Here is a 26,282-nt window from a genome sequence, read left to right as displayed (position 1 = left end):
TCACTGGTTGGGAAGATGTTGGAGTCAATTGTTCAGGATGAGGTTATGGTGTACTTGGTGACACAGGGCAAGATGGGACAAAGTCAGCATGGTTTCTTTCAGGAAAATCCTGCCTGACGAACCTGTTGGAATTCTTTGACGAGTTTACAAGTAGGATAGATAAAGGGGATGCAATGGATGTTGGATATTTGGATTTTCAGAAGGCCTTTGACAAGGTGCCACAGCTGCTGCTTGCCAAGTTAAAAGCCCATGGTATTACAGGAAAGTTTCTAGCAATGATAAGAGCATTGGCTGATTGGTAGGCGGCAGTGAGTGGAAATAAAAGGATCCTTTTCTGGTTGGCTGCTAATTTCCAATGGTATTCTGCAGGGGTCAGTGTTGGGACTGCTTCTTTTATGCTGTATATATATGATGCAGTTTGAGTGAGTCAATGAATGCCATGTTAGCTTTCATTTCAAGAGATCTAGATTATAAGAGCAGGGTTATGACGCTGAGGCTTTATAAGGCACCGATGAGGCTTCACCTTGAGTATTGTGAACAGTTTTGGGCTCCTCGTCTAAGAAAAGATGTGCTGTCATTGCAGAGGGTTCAAAGGAGGTTCACCAGGATGATTGCAGAATTGAAAGGGTTATCGTATGAGGAACATTTGAAGGCTCTGGGCCTGTACTTGCTGGAATTTTGAAGGATGGGGGGATCTCATTGAAACCTTTTGAAAGTTGCAAGACCTAGTTAGATTAGGTCTACTAACATTTAATAGAAATGTTAGAAATGCTCAGCATACCGGGCAGCATCTGCACAGAGATGAACACACCAACATTTCAGATTGTTGACATTTCATCAAAGTTCAAATAAGATTAGGTTTAGAGGAAAGGTGGAAGATGGAAGTGGTAGAGAGCAAAATAAATATATTTACCAATTCAGATCAAATGTAATTAACCCAACAAATTAACTCTAGATCTTTCTTCTCAGGTGCTGCCTGACCTGCTGTGTATCCCCAGTATTTTCAATTTAGGGTCATAGAGTCATCGAATACTGCAGCACAGAAACAAGCCCTTTGGTCCATCTAGTCAATGCTGAACCACTAAAACTGCGTATTCATATTGACTTGCACCAGGATATCAGCAACCCCCCCATACCCCTACCATCAGTGTACCTATCCAAACTTCTCTTGAAAGTTGAAATCAAGCTTACATGCATCACTTGTACTGGCAGCTCATTCCACAAAGTCCCAGTGCTCTGAGTGAAGAAGTTTCCCCTTAAATATTTCACCTTTTACACTTAGTCCATGACCTCCTGTTGTAGTCTCACCCAACTTCAGCAGAAAAAGCCTGCTTGTATTTACCCTGTCTGTACTCTTCATAATTTTGTATACCTCAGTCAAATCTTTGTTAAGTCTTTTACATTCTAGGGAATAAAGTTCTAACCAATTCAATCTTTCTTTATAACTCTGGCCCTCCACTCCCAGCCATACCCTTGTAAATTCTATTGCGTATTTCTAGGGCCTGCTATTTCTTGCTCTTTGCTTGAAGTTCACTTTTGCTTTTGGGTTAGTTTTATATTCTGGGAATCTGATCAATTTACAGAAGCTGAATTTTCAGCCTTTGAAGACATACATTATAACAACTTGTGTTTCAAGTTTGTGGTTAGTTAAGTGCCATCATTCATTATGTAGAGGCTTTTCATTATTGCCCAAATTTCAGATTTGCTTGTACTTCCTTTGAGCACCCAGGAAAATAAAAACAAACAGTTCGGCATGTTGGAGACATGAGACTGCAGATGCAGGAAAACTGGAACAGTGCATAAAGGAGCTAGAGCAACTCAGTAGTTCAGGCAGAATCTGTGGAGGGAATTGGACAGTTGCCATTTCAGTATTAGATCCTTCATCAAGACAGGAAAGAAAGTGGGAACTTGGCCAGTAAAAAAGATGGGGAGAAGGAGAGGAGCAAGAGTTTGCAAATGGTAGGTTGGGGGGGGGGGTGTTGAGGGGCAGGTGAGGGAAGGGGCAAAGTGGGAATGAAGCAAGAAGCTGGGAGTTGATTGGTGGAAGGGACAATGGGCAGATGAAGGTGCTTACCTTATTCCCTCAGCTATTAATGTGAGGAGTACCCCTATGAGAATAACCTCTCCCATGTTCTACTAATGACATAGAACCATAGAACACTACAGCACAGTACAGGCCCTTCAGCCCCCCACGTGGAGCCGACCCATATAATCCTTTTTTTAAAAAAGTACTACACCCACACTACCCCATAACCCTCAATTTTTCTTTCATCCATGTGCCTGGCCAAGAGGTTCTTAAATACCCCTAATGTTTTAGCCTCCAGCACCATACCTAAAAAAAAAATCTTGTAGACCTCTATCAAGTCTCCTTTCATTCTTCTATGCTCCAAAGAGAAAACTCCCAGCTCTGCTAACCTTGCTTCATATGACTTGTTCTCCAAACCAGGCAACATCCTGGTAAATCTCCTCTGCACTTTCTCCATAGCTTCCACATCCTTCCTATAATGAGGTGACCAGAATTGAACGCCATACTCTAAGTGTGATCTCACCAGAGATTTGTAGAGTTGCAATGTGACCTCTGTACCCTTGAACTCAATCCCGTTGTTAATGAAGCCTAGCATCCCATAGGCCTTCTTAACTACCCTATCAACCTGCGCAGCGACCTTGAGGGATGTATGGATATGAACCCCAAGATCCCTTTGTTCATCCACACTCTTAAGCAACTGACCATTAATCCTGTACTCAGTCTTCTGGTTTGTCCTTCCAAAATGCATCACCTCACACTAGTCCGGATTGAACTCCATCTGCCATTTTTCTGCCCAACTCTGCAGCCTGTCTATATCCTCTTGTAGCCCTCGACAACCTACAGCTCCATCCACAACTCCTCCAATCTTCGTGTCATCCGCAAACTTACTCACCCATCCTTCCGCCTCTATATCCAGGTCATTTATAAAAATCACAAATAGCAGGGGTCCCAGGACAGATCCCTGCGGCACTCCACTAGTCATCGAACTCCAGGCAGAATACTTTCCTTCCACAACTACCCTCTGCTTTCTTCCTTTAAGCCAATTTTTTTAGCCAAACAGCCAAGGTTCTACTTATCCCATGCCTCATGACTTTCTGGAAGAGTCTCTCATGAAGGACCTTGTCAAATGCTTTGCTAAAGTCCATGTAGACCACATCCACTGCCCTACCCTCATCAATTTCTTTTGTTACCTCTTCAAAAAACTCAATCAGGCCCATGAGGCACGATCTTCTCTTCACAAAGCCATGTTGACTATTCATGAGTAGACTGTACTTCTCCAAAAGCTCGTAGATCCTATCCTTAAGAATCCTTTCCAGTAGTTTGCATACCACTGACATAAGACTCACCGGTCTATAGTTCCCAGTTTTCTCCCTATTACCTTTTTTAAACAAGGGAACTACATTTGCCATTCTCCTGTCCTCCGGCACTTCCCCTGCAGCCAACGAGGATTCAAAGTTCATAGCTAATGCTGCTGCGATATCTTCTCCCAATTCCCACAACAACCTCGGATGTATCATATCCGGCCCTGGGGATTTATCAATCTTAATGTTTTTAAGAAGATCCAGCACTTCTTATTCCTTAATCTCCACATTGTCCAGCACACAGGCTCACTCTACTTCTACCTCATCCTGATCAAGATCCTTTTCACTTGTGAATATTGAAGCAAAGTATTCATTTAGGACCTCTCGAACTTCCTCAGCCTCCAGGCACATGTTGCCCTCTTTATCCTTCAGCGGTCCCACCTTCGTTCTCGTCATCCTCCTATCCTTCACATACGCATAGAACGCCTTGGGGTTCTCCTTAATCCTAAATACCAAGGCCTTCCCATGCCCCCTTGGAGCTCTCCAAGGTCCTTTCTTTAGCTCCTTCCTGGCTATTCTATGTTTCTCATAAGCCCCTCCTACTTCCTGCTTCTTATATCTAACATATGCTTCCTTTTTCCTCTTGAAGAGTTGCCTCAAATGTTTCGTAAGTCACGGTTCCCTTTTCCTACCATTTTTTCCTTGCCTCAGTGGGACAAACCTATCCTGAACCCAGCTCAAGTGGTCCCTAAACTGCTCCCACGCTTCTTCTGTGCTTTCCCCTTTGAACATCTGTTTCCAATTTACTCTCACTAGTTCCTGCCTCTTGCCTTCAAAGTTAGCCCTTCCCCAGTTAAGCACTTTACCATTTCATCTGATTTTATCCCTTTCCATAGCTATACTGAAACTAAGGGAGTTGTAGTCACTCTCACCAATATGCTCCCCCACCAAGAGGTCTGTTACCTGACTAGGTTCATTACCCAGAACTAGATCCAGTATAGCCTCTCCTCTCGTCGGCCGGTCCACATACTGAGTCAGGAATCCTTCTTGAACACACCTGATAAATTCAGCCCCATCTATTCCCCTTGCACTCAGGAGGTGCCAGTCAATATGAGGAAATCACCCATAACTACTACCCTGTATTTCCTGCACCATTCTAAAATCTGCCTGCTTATCTGCCCCTCGGTGTCCCGAGGGCTATTTGGGGGCCTATAGACTACTCCCAGCACAGTGATTGATCCCTTCCTATTTCTGACTTCCACCCAGACTGACTCCGTGGAAACTCCTTCTGCAGCGTCTTCCCTTTCTATAGCCGTGATACTATCCCTGACCAGCAATGCCTCCCCCCCCCCCCCCACCTTTTCTACCTCCCATCCTATTCCTTTTAAAACACCTGAACCCTGGGACCTGCATCATCCAATCCTGCCCTTCCTCCAATCAAGTTTCAGTAATGGCCACAACATCGTAGTTCCATGTATTAATCCATGCTCTAAGTTCATCCACCTTGTTCCTAATACTTCTAGCATTGAAACATAGAAACATAGAAAATAAGTGCAGGAATAGGCCATTCAGCCCTTCGAGCCTGCACAGCCATTCAGTATGATCATGGCTGATCATCCAACTCAGAACCCTGTACCTGCTTTCTGTCCATACCCCCGATCCCTTTAGCCACAAGGGCCATACCTAACTTCCTCTTAAATATAGCCAATGAACCGGCCTCAACTGTTTCCTGTGGCAGAGAATTCCACAGATTCACCACTCTCTTTGTGAAGAAGTTTTTCCTCATCTCGGTCCTAAAAGGCTTCCCCTTTATCCTTAAACTGTGACCCCTCGTTCTGGACTTCCCCAACATTGGAAACAATCTTCCTGCATCTAGCCTGTCTAATCCTTTTAGAATTTTATATGTTTCAATAAGATCCCCCCTCAATCTTCTAAATTCCAGTCAGTATAAGCCTATTTGATCCAGTCTTTCTTCATATGAAGGTCCTGCCATCCCAGGAATCAATCTGGTGAACCTTCTCTGTACACCCTCTATGGCAAGAATGTCTTTCCTCAGATTAGGGGACCAAAACTGCACACAATATTCTAGGTGCGGTCTCACCAAGGCCTTGTACAACTGCAGTAGAACCTCCCCGCTCCTGTACTCAAATCCTTTTGCTATGAATGCCAACATACCATTTGCCTTTTTCACCGCCTGCTGTACCTGCATGCCCACCTTCAATGACTGGTGTACAATGACACGCACGTCTCGTTGCATCTCCCATTTTCCTAATCGGCCACCGTTCAGATAATAATCTTTTTCCCTGTTCTTGCAACCAAAGTGGATAACCTCACATTTATCCACATTAAATTGCATCTGCCATGAATTTGCCCACTCACCTAACCTATCCAGTCACCCTGCATCCTCTTAGCATCCTCCTCACAGCTAACACCGCTGTCCAGCTTTGTGTCATCCGCAAACTTGGAGATGCTGCATTTAATTCCCTTGTCTAAATCATTAATATATATTGTAAACAACTGGGGTCCCAGCACTGAGCCTTGCGGTGCCCCACTAGTCACTGCCTGCCATTCTGAAAAGGTCCCGTTTACTCCCACTCTTTGCTTCCTGTCTGCCAACCAATTCTCTATCCACATCAATACCATACCCCCAATACTGTGTGCTTTAATTTTGCACACTAATCTCCTGTGTGGGACCTTGTCAAAAGCCGTTTGAAACTCTAAATATACCACATCCACTGGCTCTCCCCTATCCACTCTGCTAGTTACATCTTCAAAAAATTCTATAAGTTTTGTCAGAGATGATTTTCCTTTCACAAATCCATGCTGACTTTGTCCGATGATTTCACCTCTTTCTAAGTGTGCTTTTATCACATGTTTGATAACCGACTCTAGCATTTTCCCCACCACCGATGTCAGACTAACCGGTCTATAGTTCCCCGGTTTCTCTCTCCCTCCTTTATTAAAAAGTGGGGTTACATTAGCCACCCTCCAATCCTCAGGAACTAATCCAGAATCTAAGGAGTTTTGAAAAATTATCACTAATGCATCCACTATTTCTTGGGCTACTTCCTTAAGCACTCTGGGATGCAGAGTATCTGGCCCTGGGGATTTATCTGCCTTTAATCCCTTCAACTTACCTAACACCACTTCCCTACTAACATGTATTTCCCTCAGTTCCTCCATCTCACTAGACCCTCGGTCCCTGACTATTTCCGGAAGATTATTTGTGTCCTCCTTAGTGAAGACAGAACCAAAGTAGTTATTCAATTGGTCTGCCATGTCTTTGTTCCCTATGATCAATTCACCTGTTTCTGACCGTAAAGGACCTACATTTGTCTTGACCAATCTTTTTTCTTTTCACGTATCTATAAAAGCTTTTACTGTCAGTTTTTATGTTCCCTGCCAGCTTTCTGTCATAATCTTTTTTCCCTTTCCTAATTAAGCCCTTTGTCCTCCTCTGCTGGTCTCTGAATTTCTCCCAGTCCTCAGGTGTGCTGCTTTTTTTTGCTACTTTATATGTTTCTTCTTTGGACTTGATACTATCCCTAATTTCCCTTGTCAGCCATGGGTGCACTACCTTCCCTGGTTTATTCTTTTGCCAAACTGGGATGAACAATTGTTGTACTTCATCCATGCGATCTTTAAATGCTTGCCATTGCATATCCACCGTCAACCCAGTCTATCTTAGCTAATTCACATCTCATACCTTCAAAGTTACCCTTCTTTAAGTTCAGAACCTTTGTTTCTGAATTAACTATGTCACTCTCCATCTTAATGAAGAATTCCACCAATTTATGGTCACTCTTACCCAAGGGGCCTCGCACGACAAGATTGCTAACTAACCCTTCCTCATTGCTCAATACACAATTTAGAATGGCCTGCTCTCTAGTTGGTTCCTCGACATGTTGGTTCAGAAAACCACCCCGCATACATTCCAAGAAATCCTCTTCCTCAGCACCCTTATCAATTTGGTTCACCCAATCTATATGTAGATTGAAGTCACCCATTATAACTACTGTTCCTTTATTGCATGCATTTCTAATTTCCGGTTTAATGCCATCCCCAACCTCACTACTACTGTTAGGTGGCCTGTACACAACTCCCACCAGTGTTTTCTGCCCCTTAGTGTTATGCAGCTCTACCCATATCAATTCCACATCCTCCAGGCTAATGTCCTTCCTTTCTATTGTGTTAATCTCCTCCCTAACCAGCAATGCTACCCCACCTCCTTTTCTCTCCTGTCTATCCCTCCTGAATATTGAATATCCCTGGATGTTGAGCTCCCATCCTTGGTCACCATGGAGCCATGTCTCTGTGATCCCAACTATATCATATTCATTAATAACTAGCTGCACATTCAATTCATCCACCTTGTTACAAATGCTCCTCGCATTGACACACAAAGCCTTCAGGCTTGTTTTTACAACACGCTTAGCCCTTATACAATTATGTTTTTTGCCCTGGATTTGCCTGCCTGCCACTTTTATTTTTCATCTTACTACTTTTTGCTTCTACCCTCATTTTACACCCCTCTACCTCTCTGCACTTGTTCCCATCCTCCTGCCACATTAGTTTAAAGCCTCCTTAACAGCAGTAGCAAACGGTCCCCCTAGGACATTGGTTCCAGTACAGCCCAGGTGACACATTTCAACCCCTTTAACTGGCTACTATTATGTTCTGTCCCCTGCCTGTCATTCCTCATCAACTCAGAACTCTTAGCATCATGCCCTTGTCCTTCTACCTTAATCCCTGCACTCACATTCTGATTCCCACCCCCCTGCCAAACCCTCCCCAACAACTCTATCAAACCTGCCCGCCAGGATATTGATCCCCCTGGGATTCAAGTGCAATCCGTCCTTTTTATACAGGTCACACCCACCCCAAAAGAGGTCCAAATGATCCAGAAATCTGAATCCCTGCCCCCTGCTCCAATCCCTCAGCCACACATTTATCCTTCACCCCACTCTATTCCTATTTTCACTGTCGCATGGCACAGGCAGTAATCCCGAGATTACTACCTTTGAGGTCCTGCGTTTCAACTTCCTTCCTAACTCCCTGTAGTCTTCTTTCAGGACCTCTTCCCTTTTCCTACCTATGTCATTGGTACCAATATGTACCACGACCTCTGGCTGTTCTCCCTCCCATCGCAGGATATCTTGGACACGATCAGAAACATCCCAGACCCTGGCACCTGGGAGGCAAACTACCATCCAAGATTCTTTCCTGCGTCCACAGAATTGCCTGTCTGACCCCCTAACTATCGAGTCCCCTATCACTGCTGCCATCCTCTTCCTTTCCCTACCCTTCTGAGCCACAGGGCCAGACTCTGTGCCAGAAGCACGGCCACCGTCGCTTCCCCCAGGTAGGTTGTCCCCCCCCCCCAACAGTACTCAAACAGGAGTACTTATTGTCAAGGGTACAACCACAGGGGTACTCTCTAGTACCTGACTCTTCCCCTTCCCTCTCCTGACTGTGACCCATTTCTCTGTCCCCCGTGGCCCCGGACTGACCACCTGTCTGTAACTCCTCTCTATCACCCCCTCACTCTCCCTGACCAGACAAAGGTCATCGAGCTGCAGCTTCAGTTCCCTAACATGGTCCTTTTGGAGTTGCATCTCAACACACCGGGTGCAGATGTGGCTGTCCGGGATGCCGGGAGACTCCAGGACCTCCCACATCTGACACTGATCACAGAAAACTGGCCTCACACACATACTACCTCCTATTGCAATCAACAACTGCCTCACCTCGTCCTGTTACCTCCGAAGCCCGTGGAGCCAAAGTCCTTTCACTCTGCTGCCTCTCACTCCACTGCCCGCTGGATATGGCTGCCTTCTTTTTAACTGTTCATGCTCAACTGGCTGACGTCTCGCGCCTGTGCAGTCTGGCCTCTCTCTTCCCCCAAGAACTCAAAATGTCTTCCCGCTGGAAATCCTTAGGTGCTCTCCCGCTGCCTTCTTGTTCTGATTTTTATTATTTGACATATTTGATTTCTTGAGAATCTTCAGTTTGAGTGTTCTGTTTAGGAGCAGTGTGTACCCTCGCTCCTTTAGCATGTTATCCTCAGTTCTTAGTTGTTTTTACTTCTTTCCAGTTCCACAGAGAAGTCGGACTGGGGACAACTTTGTTGAGTCTTCTATTCGTGAAGCTATTAATAGTGTTGACAGTGCAATTAACTCAACACGCAGAGTTTTGTTTACCAAGTAAGTAATCTTTTTTCTTTAGTCAGTTTTCTTCCCATCTACTTCACCCCCCCCCCCCCAACACCTTCAACTCTATTTTCTAAACACTGTTGACTCTATATTTTCCTGCCACAAGGGTCCATCTCATTTCATTTCTTGAGCCCTCTTTAGGATAGATACTTCAGAACATGACACCTCTTCTCGTAGAGTTGAGGAATTGATACTGTTTGCCTGGAATCAAATCTTTTTGTGGTACTATCGTGTTGCTCAAGTTGCACCAGTTGTTGCACTAGGACTTCATGCTGAGATTCATTGCAATTCTCACAGAAATGGAAACTTCTTTTTTTAAGCATGACCAGGTTATAGGTGACCAGTTACAGAGAATTACCTGCATTAACATAATGTTACCTGAGTCAACCTGATCTTCAGGAATATTTCCTTCCAAGGCTATTCAATTTGTAGCATTAGCCTGATTGCTGATATAAGAGCATAGATTACATATAAGACCATGTAACTTTTGAATATTAATTTACATTCAATTAAAAATGTTGGTGCTGTGGACTGTTGTTGCCACAACAATAATTAATTCTTTCTTCCTGAAAGTTTTGAGAGTGTGTTCAACAAGGTCTTTGTTTCAGATCAGGCCACTGACTTTTTCCATTACTCTGCCTTGATGCACTTGGTTTCTCTTTTGGCTCCTGACTGCATGTGAGACCTAGAGCTGGGAGGCCTGTCCCAATTGTAATCCTCTGTTTATGAAGAACTGCAGATTTTCTTTCTAGTAGCCTTCTTGGCAAAATCATTCATTGGAAATGATAATGGAATTCCATCACACAGCAATTAACTTTTTAAGACTGGGAGTGGTGTGCTTTATATTTTGTATTTTCCAGTTTTACTCGTAAGGAGAAAGAGGAATCATCTCACCTTTTGAGTTCTTTACCTTAGAACCTTCCATGGAATGTGCTCCAACCGATATTCAAATTACATTCTTTTTGTGTTTCCATCACAGTTAGTGCGAATGCTAAAAAGATTTGTAGACTATTTGCATATAAATTTGCACTGGCAACATAACTGGAGGACATAATTTCAAGTTCAGACCCTAAGCTGTACTCTTCAGAAAATGCCAGCTTGAACTTTTAAATCATCAACTAGAAACCTTATAATGAATGCAATGAATATCTAGTGTTTGAACATCTGCTCATTACTCAAGCTGACAAAACTCATAATGCAGTAGTTTATAGATTAGCTTCAGTTAATCATGAATCCTCTTCTCTTGACTTTTTTCGGTTGTACTTGATGCTGATCAGATACAACCACAGCAGAAAATGTGAAAGATATAAGGAATCCCAAAGGACATTATCTAAGGCGTACTACCCTTCTACTGTTCTGTTATGTTATAGAATGAGGAATTATGCAAAACAATAATGGTATCAAAAGATGATATTCTACACTGCTGATTTCTAAATGAAAATCATCACATTGTGAATCAGCTAGTTTTTTACTACTGGCTAGTCTAAATTTCAGTGTGTCATTGCGTGTAGTGGTTGGATAAATTATTTCACTGTTAGTACACAATAAAAGGAGAGGGGAGGTTGTGGCACAACATCTTAATGCAGAGGAACTTGTTTGTAACACTTCTGGTTAGTGAACTAAAATGGTTAATGGTAGCATTTCTATATTCAGTGATTCTGGATCATTATGTTTGCCTCATCTTCTGCCCCTCCCCCATGCACTCCAGACCCACATTGTACAAAGCCTGGATGGGGAGGCATCCATCCCTCTACTTTCAATTGTTCTCTCATCTACCAGAGTTCCCTACAAATACTAGGTTGTAGGAGAAGCAAAGACTTATCTGTGAAGAACGGACCCTGACCCGGATCTGGGCTGCACCTTCCAAATATCCGGACCTGACTTGCACTACCTTACTTTCCCTTCTCTATTTTCTAATTATGATTTATAATTTAAATTTTTATTATATTTCCTTCGATTTGTACTTCAGGGAGCGCGAAGCACAGAATCAAATACTGCTGTGATGATTGTACACTCTGGTATCAATTGTTTTGTGACAATAAAGTAAAGTAAACTTGCCTTACCACTCCTTAGATACACTTCTTTTGTAGCACAAGTACTTCTATGGTATACTATGTTCAAATAATTCCCCTTAGATTTTTTAAACAGTTCTTAATCAGTTTCTGAGGTAAGTTGATGCCATCAGTTAAAATGGCTGCCGTAGAACATGAAAGAGTTTGGAATAAACTTAGTTGGTTGAGCAACATCTGTGGGCGAGAGGAATTGTCAATGTTCTCGGACAGGACTCACATCAGTCCACATGCAGGGTCTCAACCTGAATCGTCTTAAGTCCTCTCACCACAGAGCTCAGAGATGCTGCTTGCCCTGCTGAGTGCATCTTGCAGTTACTTTTTCTGAGCTCCATATTCCAGCATCTGCAGTCTCTTGTGTTTACAGCCTTAAGAGAACATGTGAACCAAAGCAGAGCTCAGTCAGTCAGTCAAACCAATTCAGTTAAATCATAACAGAATTGCCCTTCTCCTCAATTTCCATGCCATTCTTCCTCAAAAACAATATTGCACGCTGATTTGCACATGTGTTTTAGACAACTGTCTGTTTCCAACAGATAGTTACCTTAATTTTTGAGATATAAACCATTGGATTGGTGGAGTTAATACTGATTACAATTTTTAAGTTAGAAATCTTTATTCTGGGGTGGAATCTTCAAAATGACCATAATTACCGAACAAAGAAAATTTAGAAAATGCACACAGCTCAACTGAGATAAGCCCAAGTTTGTGAAGTGGGCAATGCAATGCAGTTGTCATTTTCTGACAAACATGAGGAAATCTGCAGATGCTGGAAATTCAAGCAACACACACAAAATGCTGGTGGAAAGCAGCAGAGCAGGCAGCATCTATATGGACAAGCGCTGAACGAAGGGTTGAAGGGGCTCGGCCGGAAACATCAACAGCGCTTCCCCCTATAGATGCTGCCTGGCCTGCTGTGTTCCACCAGCATTTTGTGTGTGTCTTTTTCTGAATTGAGATGTAAATTTTGGAATCAGATTGCTGATTGGATGAGGTTTATTTCAGGAAAATGGACCAAAAGTATTCAAATATAGATAAATACATTTCTAAAGGAGCAATGTACATTGTCTAATTAATATAAATTATACAATTCTAACTGCATTACTTTGTAAAAGTCTACATTCCTTTCATGTTTTCTTTCCAGGCGTCCACTCAGCCCTAATGATTTACTGGCTTTGTTCCGTTATCCGCGGGATCCCTTCACTGTGGAGACAGCAAGAGCAGGAGAGATCTTCGAACGGACCTTACAACTGATACAGGACCATGTCAAGCAAGGTTTAACTGTGGACTTCAAAGGCATAGGTATGGTCCCTCGTTGAAAGAGAAACAAAATAACCAGTGGTTTCCAAACATATCAGAAATGTCCACAGAGGATAATTAGCAATGAGGATAATAGCAATTATCAATACCTTGTTCTTCTCTTGTCCACACCAAATATGAACTCTGTTGAATTACAACTAAAGGTGTATGTTATAAATATCAAATGTATATTGAAATATTTAATGATTAATAGAGAAGGTAAAAAAATCATTCACACACATCCTAACATCTGCTTTTAATTGCAGCAAGTATTTCAATGAATCTTGCTATTCCCTTAGCTATATTTATTAGTTTTTACCATGTCATATTATTACATGTCATATCTTCTGCCAAACAAAAACTGATAGTTTTTTGTATGTCTCACTCAATTTACTGCTCCTGGCAATCAAGACTTTTTGTAATAAAATATTTCTTATATCATTACTGAATTTACGAGGGGTAATTGATAAGTTCGTGGCCTAAGTTAGAAGGAGTCAATTTTAGAAGACCTAGCACATTTATTTTTCCTACATTTACACACTTAGTCCTGCGGTCGTGGAGCATACAGATCCCTCTTTGTAGAAGCCGGCTTCTTGGACCTCCAGTAGTGGTCCACACAAGGCGTGATTGATATGTTCGTAGCCTAGGGTAGAAGGAGATGAGTTATTAACTTCAAACTTTCTGCATAATCACTCGAAGAGTTGAACTGCACGTGCATTTAAGGAGAGCTGTATAACTCATCTCTTTCTGCCTTAGGCCACAAACTTATCAATCACCCCTGGTATGTTTCTTCTGTTTGAGATTTTACTGAGCACTCTCTTTCACTATATAATTGTACAGCCTGAGGTGGTATTCCATACTTACTCTTGTGGTTGATTTTTGTTTCATTTCACCTCCATAAAAATATAAATTCTGATATGGAATTCCCCACAGTTTGTTTTTTTTTTCTGATGACTTACTATTTTATACTTTTTTCTTCTGGGCTTGACTTAAACCTGGGTTGTTTATATCCAGTTGCTTTTATGGTTTCCGTCAGAGGATGGATACTTTCTTTGAACCATCACTTTGAATTTTTGCAGGCTTTCCCATAATTTAAGTAACAACTCATTAGCTTATCAGTAGATTAGTCCCAGTTAAAGGGATTCCATGGAACTATTCAGAATCACAGAATTGTAGAGCACAGAAACAGGCCTGTTAAGCTCACCTCACCCATGCTGACTGTGCTCCCTGGCCTCACTGATCTCTATTTTCCTGTATTAGGTTTGCATCCACCTATGTCTATCCTATTTAAACACCTGTTTAAATATTCAAACTGCATTGGCCTTTACCTTCTCGTCTGGTCATTTGTTCCAGAAAGCCACTATCCTCTCTGTCAAACACTTGGCCCTCAGATCATCTTCAAAGAGGAACAAGGAGTTTTTTGATATCCTGATTCATCTAACCGTAAGAACAAAAATAAATTTGTTGTTTATTTATCTCCTTGTCATAGCATTATACACCACTGAAGTAAGCCTTTCTGCCCATCTATCCATGGTGGCCTTCTTGCCTATCTACATTTATCCTAGTTTCCTGCATTGAATCCATATACTTGTCAAAAATGCCTCTTCAACATACTGATTTCATCTGATTCTACCACCTTCTGTGGCAATGAGTTCCAGGAATCAACCAGTCTCAGATTTGAAAAAAACGAGAAAATCTGCAAATGCTGGAAATCCAAGTTACACACACTAAATGCTGCAGGAACTCAGCAGTCCAGGCAGCATCTATAGAAAAGAGTAAACAGTTGATTATTTGTACTCAGACCCTTCAGCAGAACTGGCGAAAAAAAGAGAACTGGTCAAACTAAAAGGGTGGAGGGAGTGGAGGAAGAAACATGTTGATAGGTGAAATCGGGCTGGGGGCAGGAGCGGTGGGGGGCTGGGAAGTTGATTAGTAAAAGGAGGAATGTAGTAGGAGAGGACAGAAGACGATGTAAGAATGAAAAAAGAGGGAGGAGCACCAGAGAGAGGCGATGAGCAGGCAAGGAGATAAGGGGAGAGAAGGAAATGGGAATAGAGATTGACGGGCGGGGAGGGGTGCGGTTACTGAAAGTTTGAAAAGTCAAAGTTAAGCCACCAGGTGGGAGGCTACCCAGACAGAATATAAGATGTTGCTACTCCAACCTGAGTGTGGCTTCATTGTGTTAGTAGAGGAGGCCATGGATGGACATGTCAGAATGGGAAGTGTAACTAAAATAGGTGGCCACTGGGAGATCCATCTTTTTCTGGCAGATAGATCATAGGTGCTCGTTGAAGTGGTCTCCCAATCTACACCGGGTCTTACCAATATACAGGAGGCCACATAGGGAGCACTGGACACAGTATATGATGCTGAAGACTCACCTGGAAGGACTGTTTGGGGCCCTGAATAATAGTGAGGGAGGAGGTGTAGGTTAAAAAAAAATGAACTTTCCCTTCAAATCCCATTTATATAAAAAAAAATCCTTCCAACAGACACAAAATCAGGACTGATGAAGGTTCTCGGCCCAAAACATCAACTGTTTACTCTTTTCCATAAATGCTGCCTGATCTGCTGAGATTGTCCAGCATTTGTTGCTTGGATTTCCAGCATTTTGCAGATGTTCTCTTATTTGTGATTTTTTATTAAAAAAATCCTTCCTCTCACTTGGTTTCTATGATAGGGGAAAAAATAAAGATTCTGATTGTTTGCCTTTTCTCTATTGTAATTGTGTATTCCTTTCTCAGAGCTCCTTTCAACTTACAAGAAAAATTAGACCAGTCTATCCAGTCTTTTTCCTATGTCTGAAGTCCTCCAGTCTAATGATTTCCCGGTGAAGCTCCTCTGCACTCTCTCCAGTACAACCACATCCTTGCAATGCAGCAAACCTGAACCGTACACAAGTGTGGCCTAACCAGAGTTTTGTTAAGTTTGTATATTTTTGATAAGTATGAGTTGAGTGGTGCATCTGAAATATAACAGCAAAATTTCAAAGTAAAGGGAATTGCTGCAAAACATTATAAACCACCTAATAAATATGCAGTAGAATAAGATAATTGTACAGCTGTGAAATATTAAAATTCTGCAGTGCAGTATATTGTTATTCAGTTATATTATGGCAAAAGATGAAATGATACTGCTTTAAGGCCCTACAGCACTAAGTTCATGTGCTTAGCAATGCAGTGAAGAGAATAAAGGTGGAAAGTATCTGGTGAGTTTATGGCTGGGTGATTATCATAATAATAGGTACATATTTTGAAATTAAATCTGAAAGAGGAATATGCTTTATAATCATTCATATGAACAAGTTAATCTTCTTTGTAACATGTAGTCTATGTGACTGAAACAAATTTCATCAACTTTTAGCCACATAGATTACAAGGGGTATTCTGTACAAAGATTATTTTTCTGGATTTCCCTTTTATATCTTGCGTCTTGCCTATGAAGGCAATAACTTGATGATGTATCATTGCTGGCTCCAAAGTGGAAAGCTAAGTAGCAACTGGAAAAGAAAAAAAACAAAATGGCTGAATCTTTCTGCTTCTTTTAAAAGGCTTAGTTCACAATGGAATGGGTAGAGGATTTAATTAATTTCAACTTTTAATGACCAATAAGAATTTACTGAGAGAATCACCTGTGCAATCATAATGTGAAATCTGCGGCAGAAATCTGAAACATAAAATATATTATTTCTCAAACTTTATTCTCCTGTATGTGGCCTTGTTCCTCTACTCATATGGATTTGCATTCCATTCACCTTGGGAATTTCTCGTTTGCTTATTTAACCATTTGAGCATTTAGGGAACTAACATATTCTCACGATATTCAGATCTGGGCAATAAAGCACAATGAATAGTTGATGCTTGTTCAGAGCCCGCTCCATATTCTAACATTTTACCCGATAGGTATATGCTTTTGTTTCTTTCCCATAGCTTCTTGCAACTTACTTCAACATTAATTATCACTTTTCTCTTTTCATTTTTAAACTTTTTTTTAGAGAAAATGGTTAAATGCCCCCAGTCTGTCACCTACTCCAACACAATCCCATTATTACAGGAAGGCTGTCACTGTAACATCAGAATATGATTCACATTCCTGTTGAACCATGATAAAACATGGAGTTTAGAATCCCAGTCAAATGAAAGAAAAAGAGCTAAGATTTTTGTATTTATTCAGCTATCTCCCTATAGCATTTATATTGACAGTAATTAATTCTTGGGATTAGTTTACACCATTAGCCTGAAGTAGAAAAGTCAATTAAATGAACTCTCAGCATATGTAATTGTCAATGTGGTTACTAAAGCCATACTCAACCATTCACTGTGATAGAATGTTTGTTGTCATTTTGGAACACTTCCACATTTCCCCCTCCTTTATCCCACAATGGAAGGGCAGGTGGACAGAGGAAAATCTATTTTTCTCAACTTATTATTCCCTAACTCCTTTATTTGAAGTGGAGGAATGTAAAATCCTTCTAGCCAGTCCATCTCGATCCAGGTTTTAAAAATTTTTCTTACTTCACCCATCCTGCACCATGATTAAGTTCAATTTATGCAATTTTTATTGCGTAATTTCTCAGCTGAAATATTCAGCCATTCACTTTGCTCTTCTTTTCCAGGTGCTTAAACCTTTATTACATTTCATGAAAGCCAGCAATGAGATGTCACAGAGCCGTGGCACATGGCTCTGCTGACAATTGATGCTAGTACCCAGCATTGCTCTGGTGAGTGAAAGTTTACTTTTGATTTCCAGTTTTTGCTAACAGTGAAGGGACTGAAATAGTTAACAGCAGTAGCTACTGAACTCTATATTGCTCTTTGTGTTAAACATAGTTACTGCATAGGATTACCATCCCTGTAATTAGCAAATGTTTATTATATCTTCATGACTTTGCGAGGGAATTTCATAGCATGTAAACCAGCAAAATGATTTATTGCAATGTGCTTTTCTGTTGATCATTATGCTACAACGTGCTTCAGAAATGTAGCATATTATGTGCTTAATGTAACTCTGTTTCTGTGATAATCACTACCTTTTATAAGTACTAATGCTGTTTTTGTGTTATTCCAGACACTTACTCTAGCTTCTCACAAAGGAAAAATAAATTTGCATCAAATTGTGATGAAGTTCAATCATACAGCAAAATTTCTTATCAAATATAAAATAAATATTTGTCTATTAACTTCAATCTCCTTTTATTTGTTCCAATATGTTCCACTCTTCTTAGCATATATACAAAAATACTGATTAGATTTCATAATTTAGCAATTGGATCTTGTCACTTTGTGTTGCATTATTAGGAAATTTCATTGTCAGACATACCTGGAAAATGTAGCGAGATAAGAATTTGCAGATGGAAATAACTGAGTAGTGATCACAAAAATAATTGTGCTATTATTTTCTAATGAACCACTGATAAAGGTAGGTTGGGAGAATCATTGTAGAATTAGACTCGCCTAATGCAAAAGTGTGCCAGTTAATCTATAAGTTAAATTAGGTGTAAAGAAATAATAAATCTCTGGGTACAGTTCTAAGTAAAATTTATTATCAGAGTACATACATGTCACCACATGTAACCCTGAGATTCTTTTTTCCTACGGGCATACTCAGCAACTCTATAGAACTATAAACTGGATCGATAAAAGAGCAAGAGCATAGAAGACAAGAGACTGTGCAAATGCAAGTATAATAAATAGCAATAAATAACAAGAGCGTAAAATAATGAGTCCTTAAAGTGAGTTCATTGGTTGTGGGAACATCTCAATAGATGAGTCATCCTCATTTGTTTAAGTGCCTGAGCATTGAGTGGTAGTAACCGTTCTGGTGGTGCAAGTCTTGGTGCACTTGTACTGCCTATCTGATGGCAGCAGTGAGAATAGACCATGGCCTGGGTGGTGAGGATCTTTGACAAAGGATGCAGCTTTTTGACGACAGCATTTCATGTTGATTTGCTAAATGGTTGGGAAGGCTTTACATGTGACATATTGGGCCGAATCTACTACCTCTTGTAGGATGTTCTGTTCAAAGGCATTGGTGTCCCTATACCAGGCCATACTATAGCCAGTCAATACACTTTCCATCACACATCTGCAGAAGTTTGTCAAGGTTTTTGATGACATGCCGAATTTCTGCAGACTCCTAAGGAAGTACTGGTGGTGTGATTTCTTTGCAATTACATTTATATGATGGATCCACGACATGTCCTCTGAGACTGTAACACCCAGGAATGTAAAGCTCCTGACCCTCTCATCTCTGATCTTCCGACGTCTACTGTCTCATGAACCTCTGGTTTCAGTCTCCTACATGCTACCATCAGTTCCTTGGTCCTGCTGACATTGAATGAGAGGTTGTTTTTATGACACCACTCAGCCAAATTTTAAATCTCCCTCTTGTATGCTGCTTCATCACCACTTTAGATATGGCCCACAACAGTGGTGCCATCCGCAGACTTGAATATGGTGTTGGAGCTGTACTTAGCCACACAGTCATAGGTGTAAGGCGAGTGGAGTATGGGGCTAAGTACACATTCCTGTGGTGCTCCTGTGCTGATGGAGATTGTGTGCAGATTGATGTAATGTAAGTAAACTGTAAGATAAAGCTATTTATTTTTCCTTTAAATATTCCTTTATTTTATTTCTGAATAAAAATAACATCACGTTGAAGTACATTGCATATTTACTGACTGCTCCTTGGGCTGGAAATGTTAGAACTGAGCAGGCAGTATTAGCTGAAAAATCCCTTGAGCCATTAAGCTGTGTTCTCTTCCTATGCTGCTTTCTGATGATGGTCATGTTGAAGGCTAATGAATGACGCTATCAGCAGCATATTGTCACCAGATTGGTTTCTTGATGCAAAATGAGATGGTCAGCTTTATTCCAAGGGGAAAAAAATGAATACTTTCAAATTGAGCAAACTCCAGAAAACTTTCAGTATATTTTAATAATTTCAGTTGAAAACCTTGGGAACCAAAGTTGAAAAATTGGATCCATTTGTACACATTTTTCACACATGTAAAAATATCTTTACAGGGTTTCTCACAATAGCAATCACTTCTAGGTCAAGTTGTGCCTTACAGGGACTTTGATGTGCAATTCACTTTAGCATGGCAGATGTTTATCAAGTATCAGCTGTGGACCTAATGATTTTACGAATCACATAGTCACCAGAACTGGCCATTGTTTGAGGGCTGGCTAGAAACACAGGAGATCACTGTGTTCCCTCTCCCCTGCAGTTTTGCTCACCGCTATATCAATCTTTTCTGCAGTTGTTCTGTCATTGCCTTCTGGAGTGTTTCTTTAACCTCTGGCTTGCTTCTCGGTGAGCTGTGCAGCGGTTTGCATTCTGTTTATGCAGTTCCTGATAGGAACTGTGCAGGCATCATTTAGCACCTGATTCCAAGTGCAAAACACAGTAGTGCTGCTTTTCATGTATTTTGGCCTAGTTTCACAAGTGTTCACAGGGGATGAAATTAGATGTTAGCACAATGCACAACTCACCTGACTAGGGTGAAATCCAAGACATATGTAGATGGCTGTACTGATTGAGATAAAACATTTGGGGTCCAATTAATTTTCCCTTCTCCTAACTGTCATCTATATCTTTTTACATCCCACTGTACATTCTTGTATATGTTGTGTCTAAATGGTAGATGAGCTCAAATCAGTTGAGACGAAATGTCAAAATCATTAAGATAAATTGATAACCATCTTCAGTAGTTATTCTTTTCGCTTTTTTTTTCCCAGACTTCCGCTACAATGATCTTGTTTCGCCACATTACCTGGACCTAATAGCCAATCTCTCTGGGTGTACAGCTCACAGGCGGTTGCCAAATTGCTCAGATATATGTTTTCACCAAAAGTATCGAACCCACGATGGCACGTGTAACAACCTCCAGCATCCGATGTGGGGAGCATCACTTACAGCATTTGAGAGAATTCTAAAACCGGTTTATGAAAATGGTTTTAGCCTCCCAAGAGGTACTGATTCCAGCCGTTTATACAACAGCCATCCCTTACCTCTCCCTCGCCTCATTTCAACAACTATGATAGGGACAGAGACAATAACTCCAGATGACAAATTCACACACATGCTTATGCAATGGGGCCAGTTCTTGGACCATGATCTGGATCTAACTGTACCAGCTCTCAGTATGTCTCGGTTTTCTGATGGACAGTCTTGCAGTTCCATTTGCAATAACGACCCTCCATGCTTTCCAATTATGATTCCAAACAATGATCCTCGGGTGAGGAGAGCTCGATGCATGTTTTTTGTTCGTTCCAGTCCAGTATGTGGCAGTGGGATGACTTCCTTGCTGATGAAGTCTGTGTATGCTAGAGAGCAGATTAATCATTTAACATCCTACATAGATGCATCTAATGTATATGGCACCACAGACCATGAATCCATGGAACTTCGAGACCTTACAAACCAGCGTGGTCTGTTAAAAGAAGGTGAAATCGTGCCAGGATCTGGCAAACGGCTGTTACCATTTGCCACAGATCAAACCGTGGAATGTTTGAGGGATGAAATTGAAAGCCCAATTCCCTGCTTCCTTGCTGGGGACCATCGGGCCAATGAGCATGTTGCCCTGACAGCCATACATACCTTGTGGTACCGTGAACATAATCGCATTGCGGCCGAGCTACGGAGACTCAATCCACACTGGGATGGTGACAGCATCTATCACGAGGCGCGCAAAATTGTTGGTGCACAGATGCAGCACATCACGTACAAACACTGGCTCCCCAAGATCCTGGGGGATGTGGGAATGAAACTGATGGGACCATACTCAAACTACAATCCAAATGTAAATGGGGGAATTTTGAATGCTTTTGCCACAGCAGCCTTTCGGTTTGGCCACACGTTGATCAATCCCATTCTCCAACGACTCAACAGTTCTTTTCAGCCAATTCCTGAAGGTCACCTTCCTCTGCATAAGGCTTTCTTCTCTCCCTTCAGAATTATCCAAGAAGGGGGCATTGATCCACTTCTCCGGGGCCTCTTTGCCTTTGCAGGGAAAATGCGAGTCCCCACACAGCTTCTTAATTCAGAATTGACAGAGAGGCTCTTTTCAATGGCTCACGCAGTTGCATTGGACCTGGCAGCGATGAACATCCAGAGAGGCCGTGACCATGGCATCCCCTCGTACCCAGACTACAGGATTTTTTGTAACATGAGTACTATCAGGAACTTCAAGGACTTGCAAAATGAGATCAAGAATCCAAGAGTTATAGAGAAACTCAAAAGGTGAGTGCAGTCTTATTCTGAACAGCTGATTATGTGAAGGGAAGGCTATATCCTTTATAGCCATGATCAAGTTATATGTGCTGTGTATTTCTGCTTGGCTCCAGAGGAGTGATGTTTCATTTAGCTATATATGTGTATATGGCTGAATGATAATAAACTTGAACTTGAATCATGTTTAGGAAAAGGATTGACTCCTTTCTTGTTGGAGTATATATCAAAATGATATTAACATTAAAAAAGTAGAAAGGATCTTTTATGGTCAGAAGGGAATAATGCTGAATTGCAAGGAGTAGTTCACCAGTAATTTTCATCTGAATCAAAAGAAAAGATAGAGAATTTTCAGCCCAAATTAGTCAATGCGGAAAGATTTTTCTGTTTGTGATCTGTACTGAAATCTTAAATGCCTATTCAGGTCTGAATCTTCCCAATTCAATGGAGAAAGAATTAAACATGTGTCAAGAGTTCCATTTATGACTTCAGTTTTCAACCCTGATTGAGGAGGCTTAGAAACTAACGAAATACTGAATGAGAAAATAATGTTTTGTATTATTTGCATCTTGTGACATCAGTGAATTTGTGAACATATCATTGACATCTGATTGACATAGGCTGATTGCAACAAATTTGAAAAATGAGCTGGAAATCCTTCAGTGACTATGGAGTTAGAAAACAAATGAAAGTCTTGGACTTAAAGAACAGTAGTTGAGCTTTGCATGACAGACTAATAGAACTTTTCCCTGCAGGTCAAAGAGTAGAGAGACTAGGTGGAGATTGAGAGGCTGGTGGGTAGGGACCAGACATATTGGGAGAAGGGAGGGGATCAGGGGAAATGAATGCTTTTCATGAGGGACTTCAAGTTTATATTTTAGAAGTCTGCTTTGAAACAGTAAGGAAATGCTAATGTTATTTTAATGCTTGAAATATCTATCAGTCTCACCCTTGAATGCCAAATAATTAAGCATTCATAGACTTCTGAGATACATAATTCCAAAGATTCAGCATCTTTGAAGAAGTGAAATTGCTTTGCATGACAGTCCAACATATCAGACTCCAGAATACATGCCTTCTAGTTCTAATCTCACCATGAAAAGTTTTCATTCTAACAAAATAGTATATATTTTCATTGGACTACATCTCACTCCACATTGCAGAATTTGTAGTCTCAACCTTTATTTTATTAATGTTCAGTAGGATCCAGCTGTCATGCCAGCACGTTGTTCATTCCTAAAATCCATTACAAAAGTGGTGCTATGCAGCCTTCTTGAATTGTTGCAACTGTTATGATGAAGGTACTCCCATAGTACTTTACTTTGGCAACACCAGGACTTGGGTCTAGTGATGATAAAAGACCAGCAATATATCTGAGTGCTTGACCTGGACAGTAAGCTAAAGTGCTGGTCTCCCTTGCCCCTGCTACTCTTGCACATCTTGGTAGAAGCCATAGGTTTAAGAGGTGCTGGTCAAGTAATTGCAGTTCATTCTGTCAGTGGCATACATTGCAACTGCCAGGCAAGGGTGAATGAATGTTTGGGTTGATTGATGGGGTGTCAATCAATGTCATACAGTCACAGTTTAATTTTCTTGTTGTCATAGCTGTACAATGCAGGGTATGAATGCCATGAAAACTAGCTTGCTGCTGCAGCAGCACAGCACAGTACATTACAAGACAAAGACAAACATAAATTAGCATTAATAACACATAACGTGTGTGTGCAAAAACATAATGAATCAATGCCATTTTGAAGCGGATGGGAACATCAGTGCAGAGGAAAAAATTGAAGATGTCCCTGAACACTCCAGCCAGTTGGTCAGTGATAGAGTTGTAGGGCATGGAACAGGCTCTTTGGCCCAACTCATCCATGCCAACCAAGATGCTCTTCTGAGCAAATCCAAATTGCCTGCATTTAGAGGGCCCATATCCCCCCTTCCCCAGATTTTTCATGTCTATGTTTTCCATTGACGTTGAGGTATCTCTAAGCATTGTAATCGTACTGACCTCTCTCACTTCCTCTGGCAGCTTGTTCCACAGGACTCCCACCCTTTGTGTGGAAAATCTTACTTTTCAGGTTCCTTTTAAAATTTCGCATCTTACTTTGAACCTACACAATCTAGCTTTAGTCTCCCTTACGTTATGAAAAAGACTGTAACCTTATCTTTATCCTTCATGATTTAATATAGCTCTGTAAGAACACCCTTTAGCCTCCTTCACTCCAGGAACGGCAGTCACAGCCCATCCAGTTACTCCTGATAACTCTCGCCCCCATGGTCCTGACAACATCCTTGTGAATCCCTTCTGTATCCTCTTCAGCTTAAGTACATTCCTTCTATAGTAAGACAACCAGCAACGGTCACAGTATTCCAGGTGTAGTCTCACCAGCTCACCAGTATCCCAGCTCTTGTACTTATTACAACTTCTCCGCTTTGTCTACCTGTGTCACCACTTTCAGGTAACGATATACTTCTCTGCCTAGGTCTCTCTTTTCTATACCGCACCACATGGTGCTCCCATTCACTGTGCAACTGCTGGTTTAACTTCCCAAAATGCACTGCTTTCCACTTGTCTGAGTTAAATTTCATCTCCCTTTGCTTTGCCCACTTTCCCAGTTGATCTCAATCCTATTGTAACCATGGACAACCACCTTCATGCTTTGTCACGCCACCAATTTCGGTATAACGTAATTTTAGTAATCATGCCAGCTGGATTCTTGCTCGAATCCTTAAACCATATGACAAACAACAATGGGCCCTGCACCAATCCTTGTGGTGCATGACTGGTCATAGTTGGATTGCTTCATGTCTGGTGTTGTTGAGCTTCTTAATAATTGTTGCTGTTGCACTCAAGAGGCAAAGTAAAAGTATCCCATCATACTCCTGATTTAAGGATTGTGGAAAGATCTTGAGGTGTCAGGAGGTAATCATCTGCTGCAGGATACCTAACATCTGATCTGCTCTTGGGGCAGTGGTATTTATATGACTGAGCCAGTTCATCTGGTAGTCACTGATAACCAGATAATGGAGGATCTGTTGATTCTTCACAGGGCAATTCCTCATTCCAAAGATTATTCCACTGATTTTTTGTTGCATTACCTTTTGGACAAGCAGGGGCGTATCTACAGAAAATAGTGCCAATGGCAAGCAATGAAATTGTGCCCCTTTCCAAACATCTGACACCCATCTTTTAGATAACTTTGCCATAATATCAGCTCAAAAATACAAGTCAAGCTGGTTAATCTTTTAATTAACAAATAATGGCACTACATGAAAATTATAACTGTACCTTCCGTGCTTTCACTGATGCAAATTGGTCTATGATGAGATCAAAGTCAGTTTTTTCAGTTTCTTCTTTTTCTACACTCAGCAGAGCAAGATCACAAAGTCTGCCTTCACCCATGGAGGCTCTTTAACATGTAAGTATTAGTTTTAACTTGCTGAATGATCTCTCACAGCTGGCGATGGAAACTGCAATGGTTAGCATCATCTGATGATCATCTGATCATCTGCAATGTGAATATTGGGGAAGACGCTCTCATCTCCATACTGAACAATAAACTCAAGAAACTCTTCAGGTCTTGATATTTTCATGTTGACCCGCCTTGATAGCAACATTCTGCAATCCAGAATTTCTTCATATAGCTGCTGACCATCAACAGCAGAGCTGTACAATTCCCCCAAATTTTTGCACTGCTTCTTTAGGTCTTTACTGTCAGCGCCGTATCACTCGACATTGAGAAGGAACCCAAACTTAGCGCCAGCGTCGTGCAAACAAGCAAACCTTGCGTCCATTTCTCTGTGAATATGGTCGAGTGCTCCCTTCATGACTCTTTCCATTTCCTCCTTAGCTGTTAACCCGGTGTCTCTTGAGATCTCATCGGCCATTCGTTTCTTTCGTCTCTGACATCTTTCAACTTCAATATTCCATTCTTGCCACAGACCAACCCCTTCTTCGAGTGACTCACTGACCAACACTTCTCTTTCATCATGAAAATGATCTCGGAGGGCTTTCAAATGCAGGGCAGCACCGTGGAAGTTCATGCTGGGATCCTGCAGCCTCTTTTGAGTACAGTCAATGCAAATGAGTACTTTGTTCCAAAATCCTAGCAAAGTCAGAAAATCATAACTCAACATCACTTGC

The 26,282-nt window shown here is 41.3% G+C and overlaps 1 protein-coding gene across 2 annotated transcripts in view; it reads left to right on the top strand.

The window, feature by feature from the left end:
- The window catches only part of LOC132399901 (peroxidasin homolog), a 479,222-nt gene that overhangs the window by 381,170 nt on the left and 71,770 nt on the right, over positions 1-26,282 (top strand). For both annotated transcript variants that reach the window (XM_059980804.1, XM_059980814.1), the window contains exons 15-17: positions 9,422-9,530; positions 12,753-12,910; positions 20,647-22,150. In XM_059980804.1, coding sequence (XP_059836787.1) covers positions 9,422-9,530; positions 12,753-12,910; positions 20,647-22,150 — 1,771 coding nt within the window. The remainder of the gene's footprint in view (positions 1-9,421; positions 9,531-12,752; positions 12,911-20,646; positions 22,151-26,282) is intronic.

Source organism: Hypanus sabinus, chromosome 1, assembly GCF_030144855.1.
Source record: "Hypanus sabinus isolate sHypSab1 chromosome 1, sHypSab1.hap1, whole genome shotgun sequence".
In the NCBI taxonomy this organism is placed as follows: Eukaryota; Metazoa; Chordata; class Chondrichthyes; order Myliobatiformes; family Dasyatidae; genus Hypanus; species Hypanus sabinus.
This window is presented reverse-complemented; position numbering and strand designations above follow the sequence as displayed.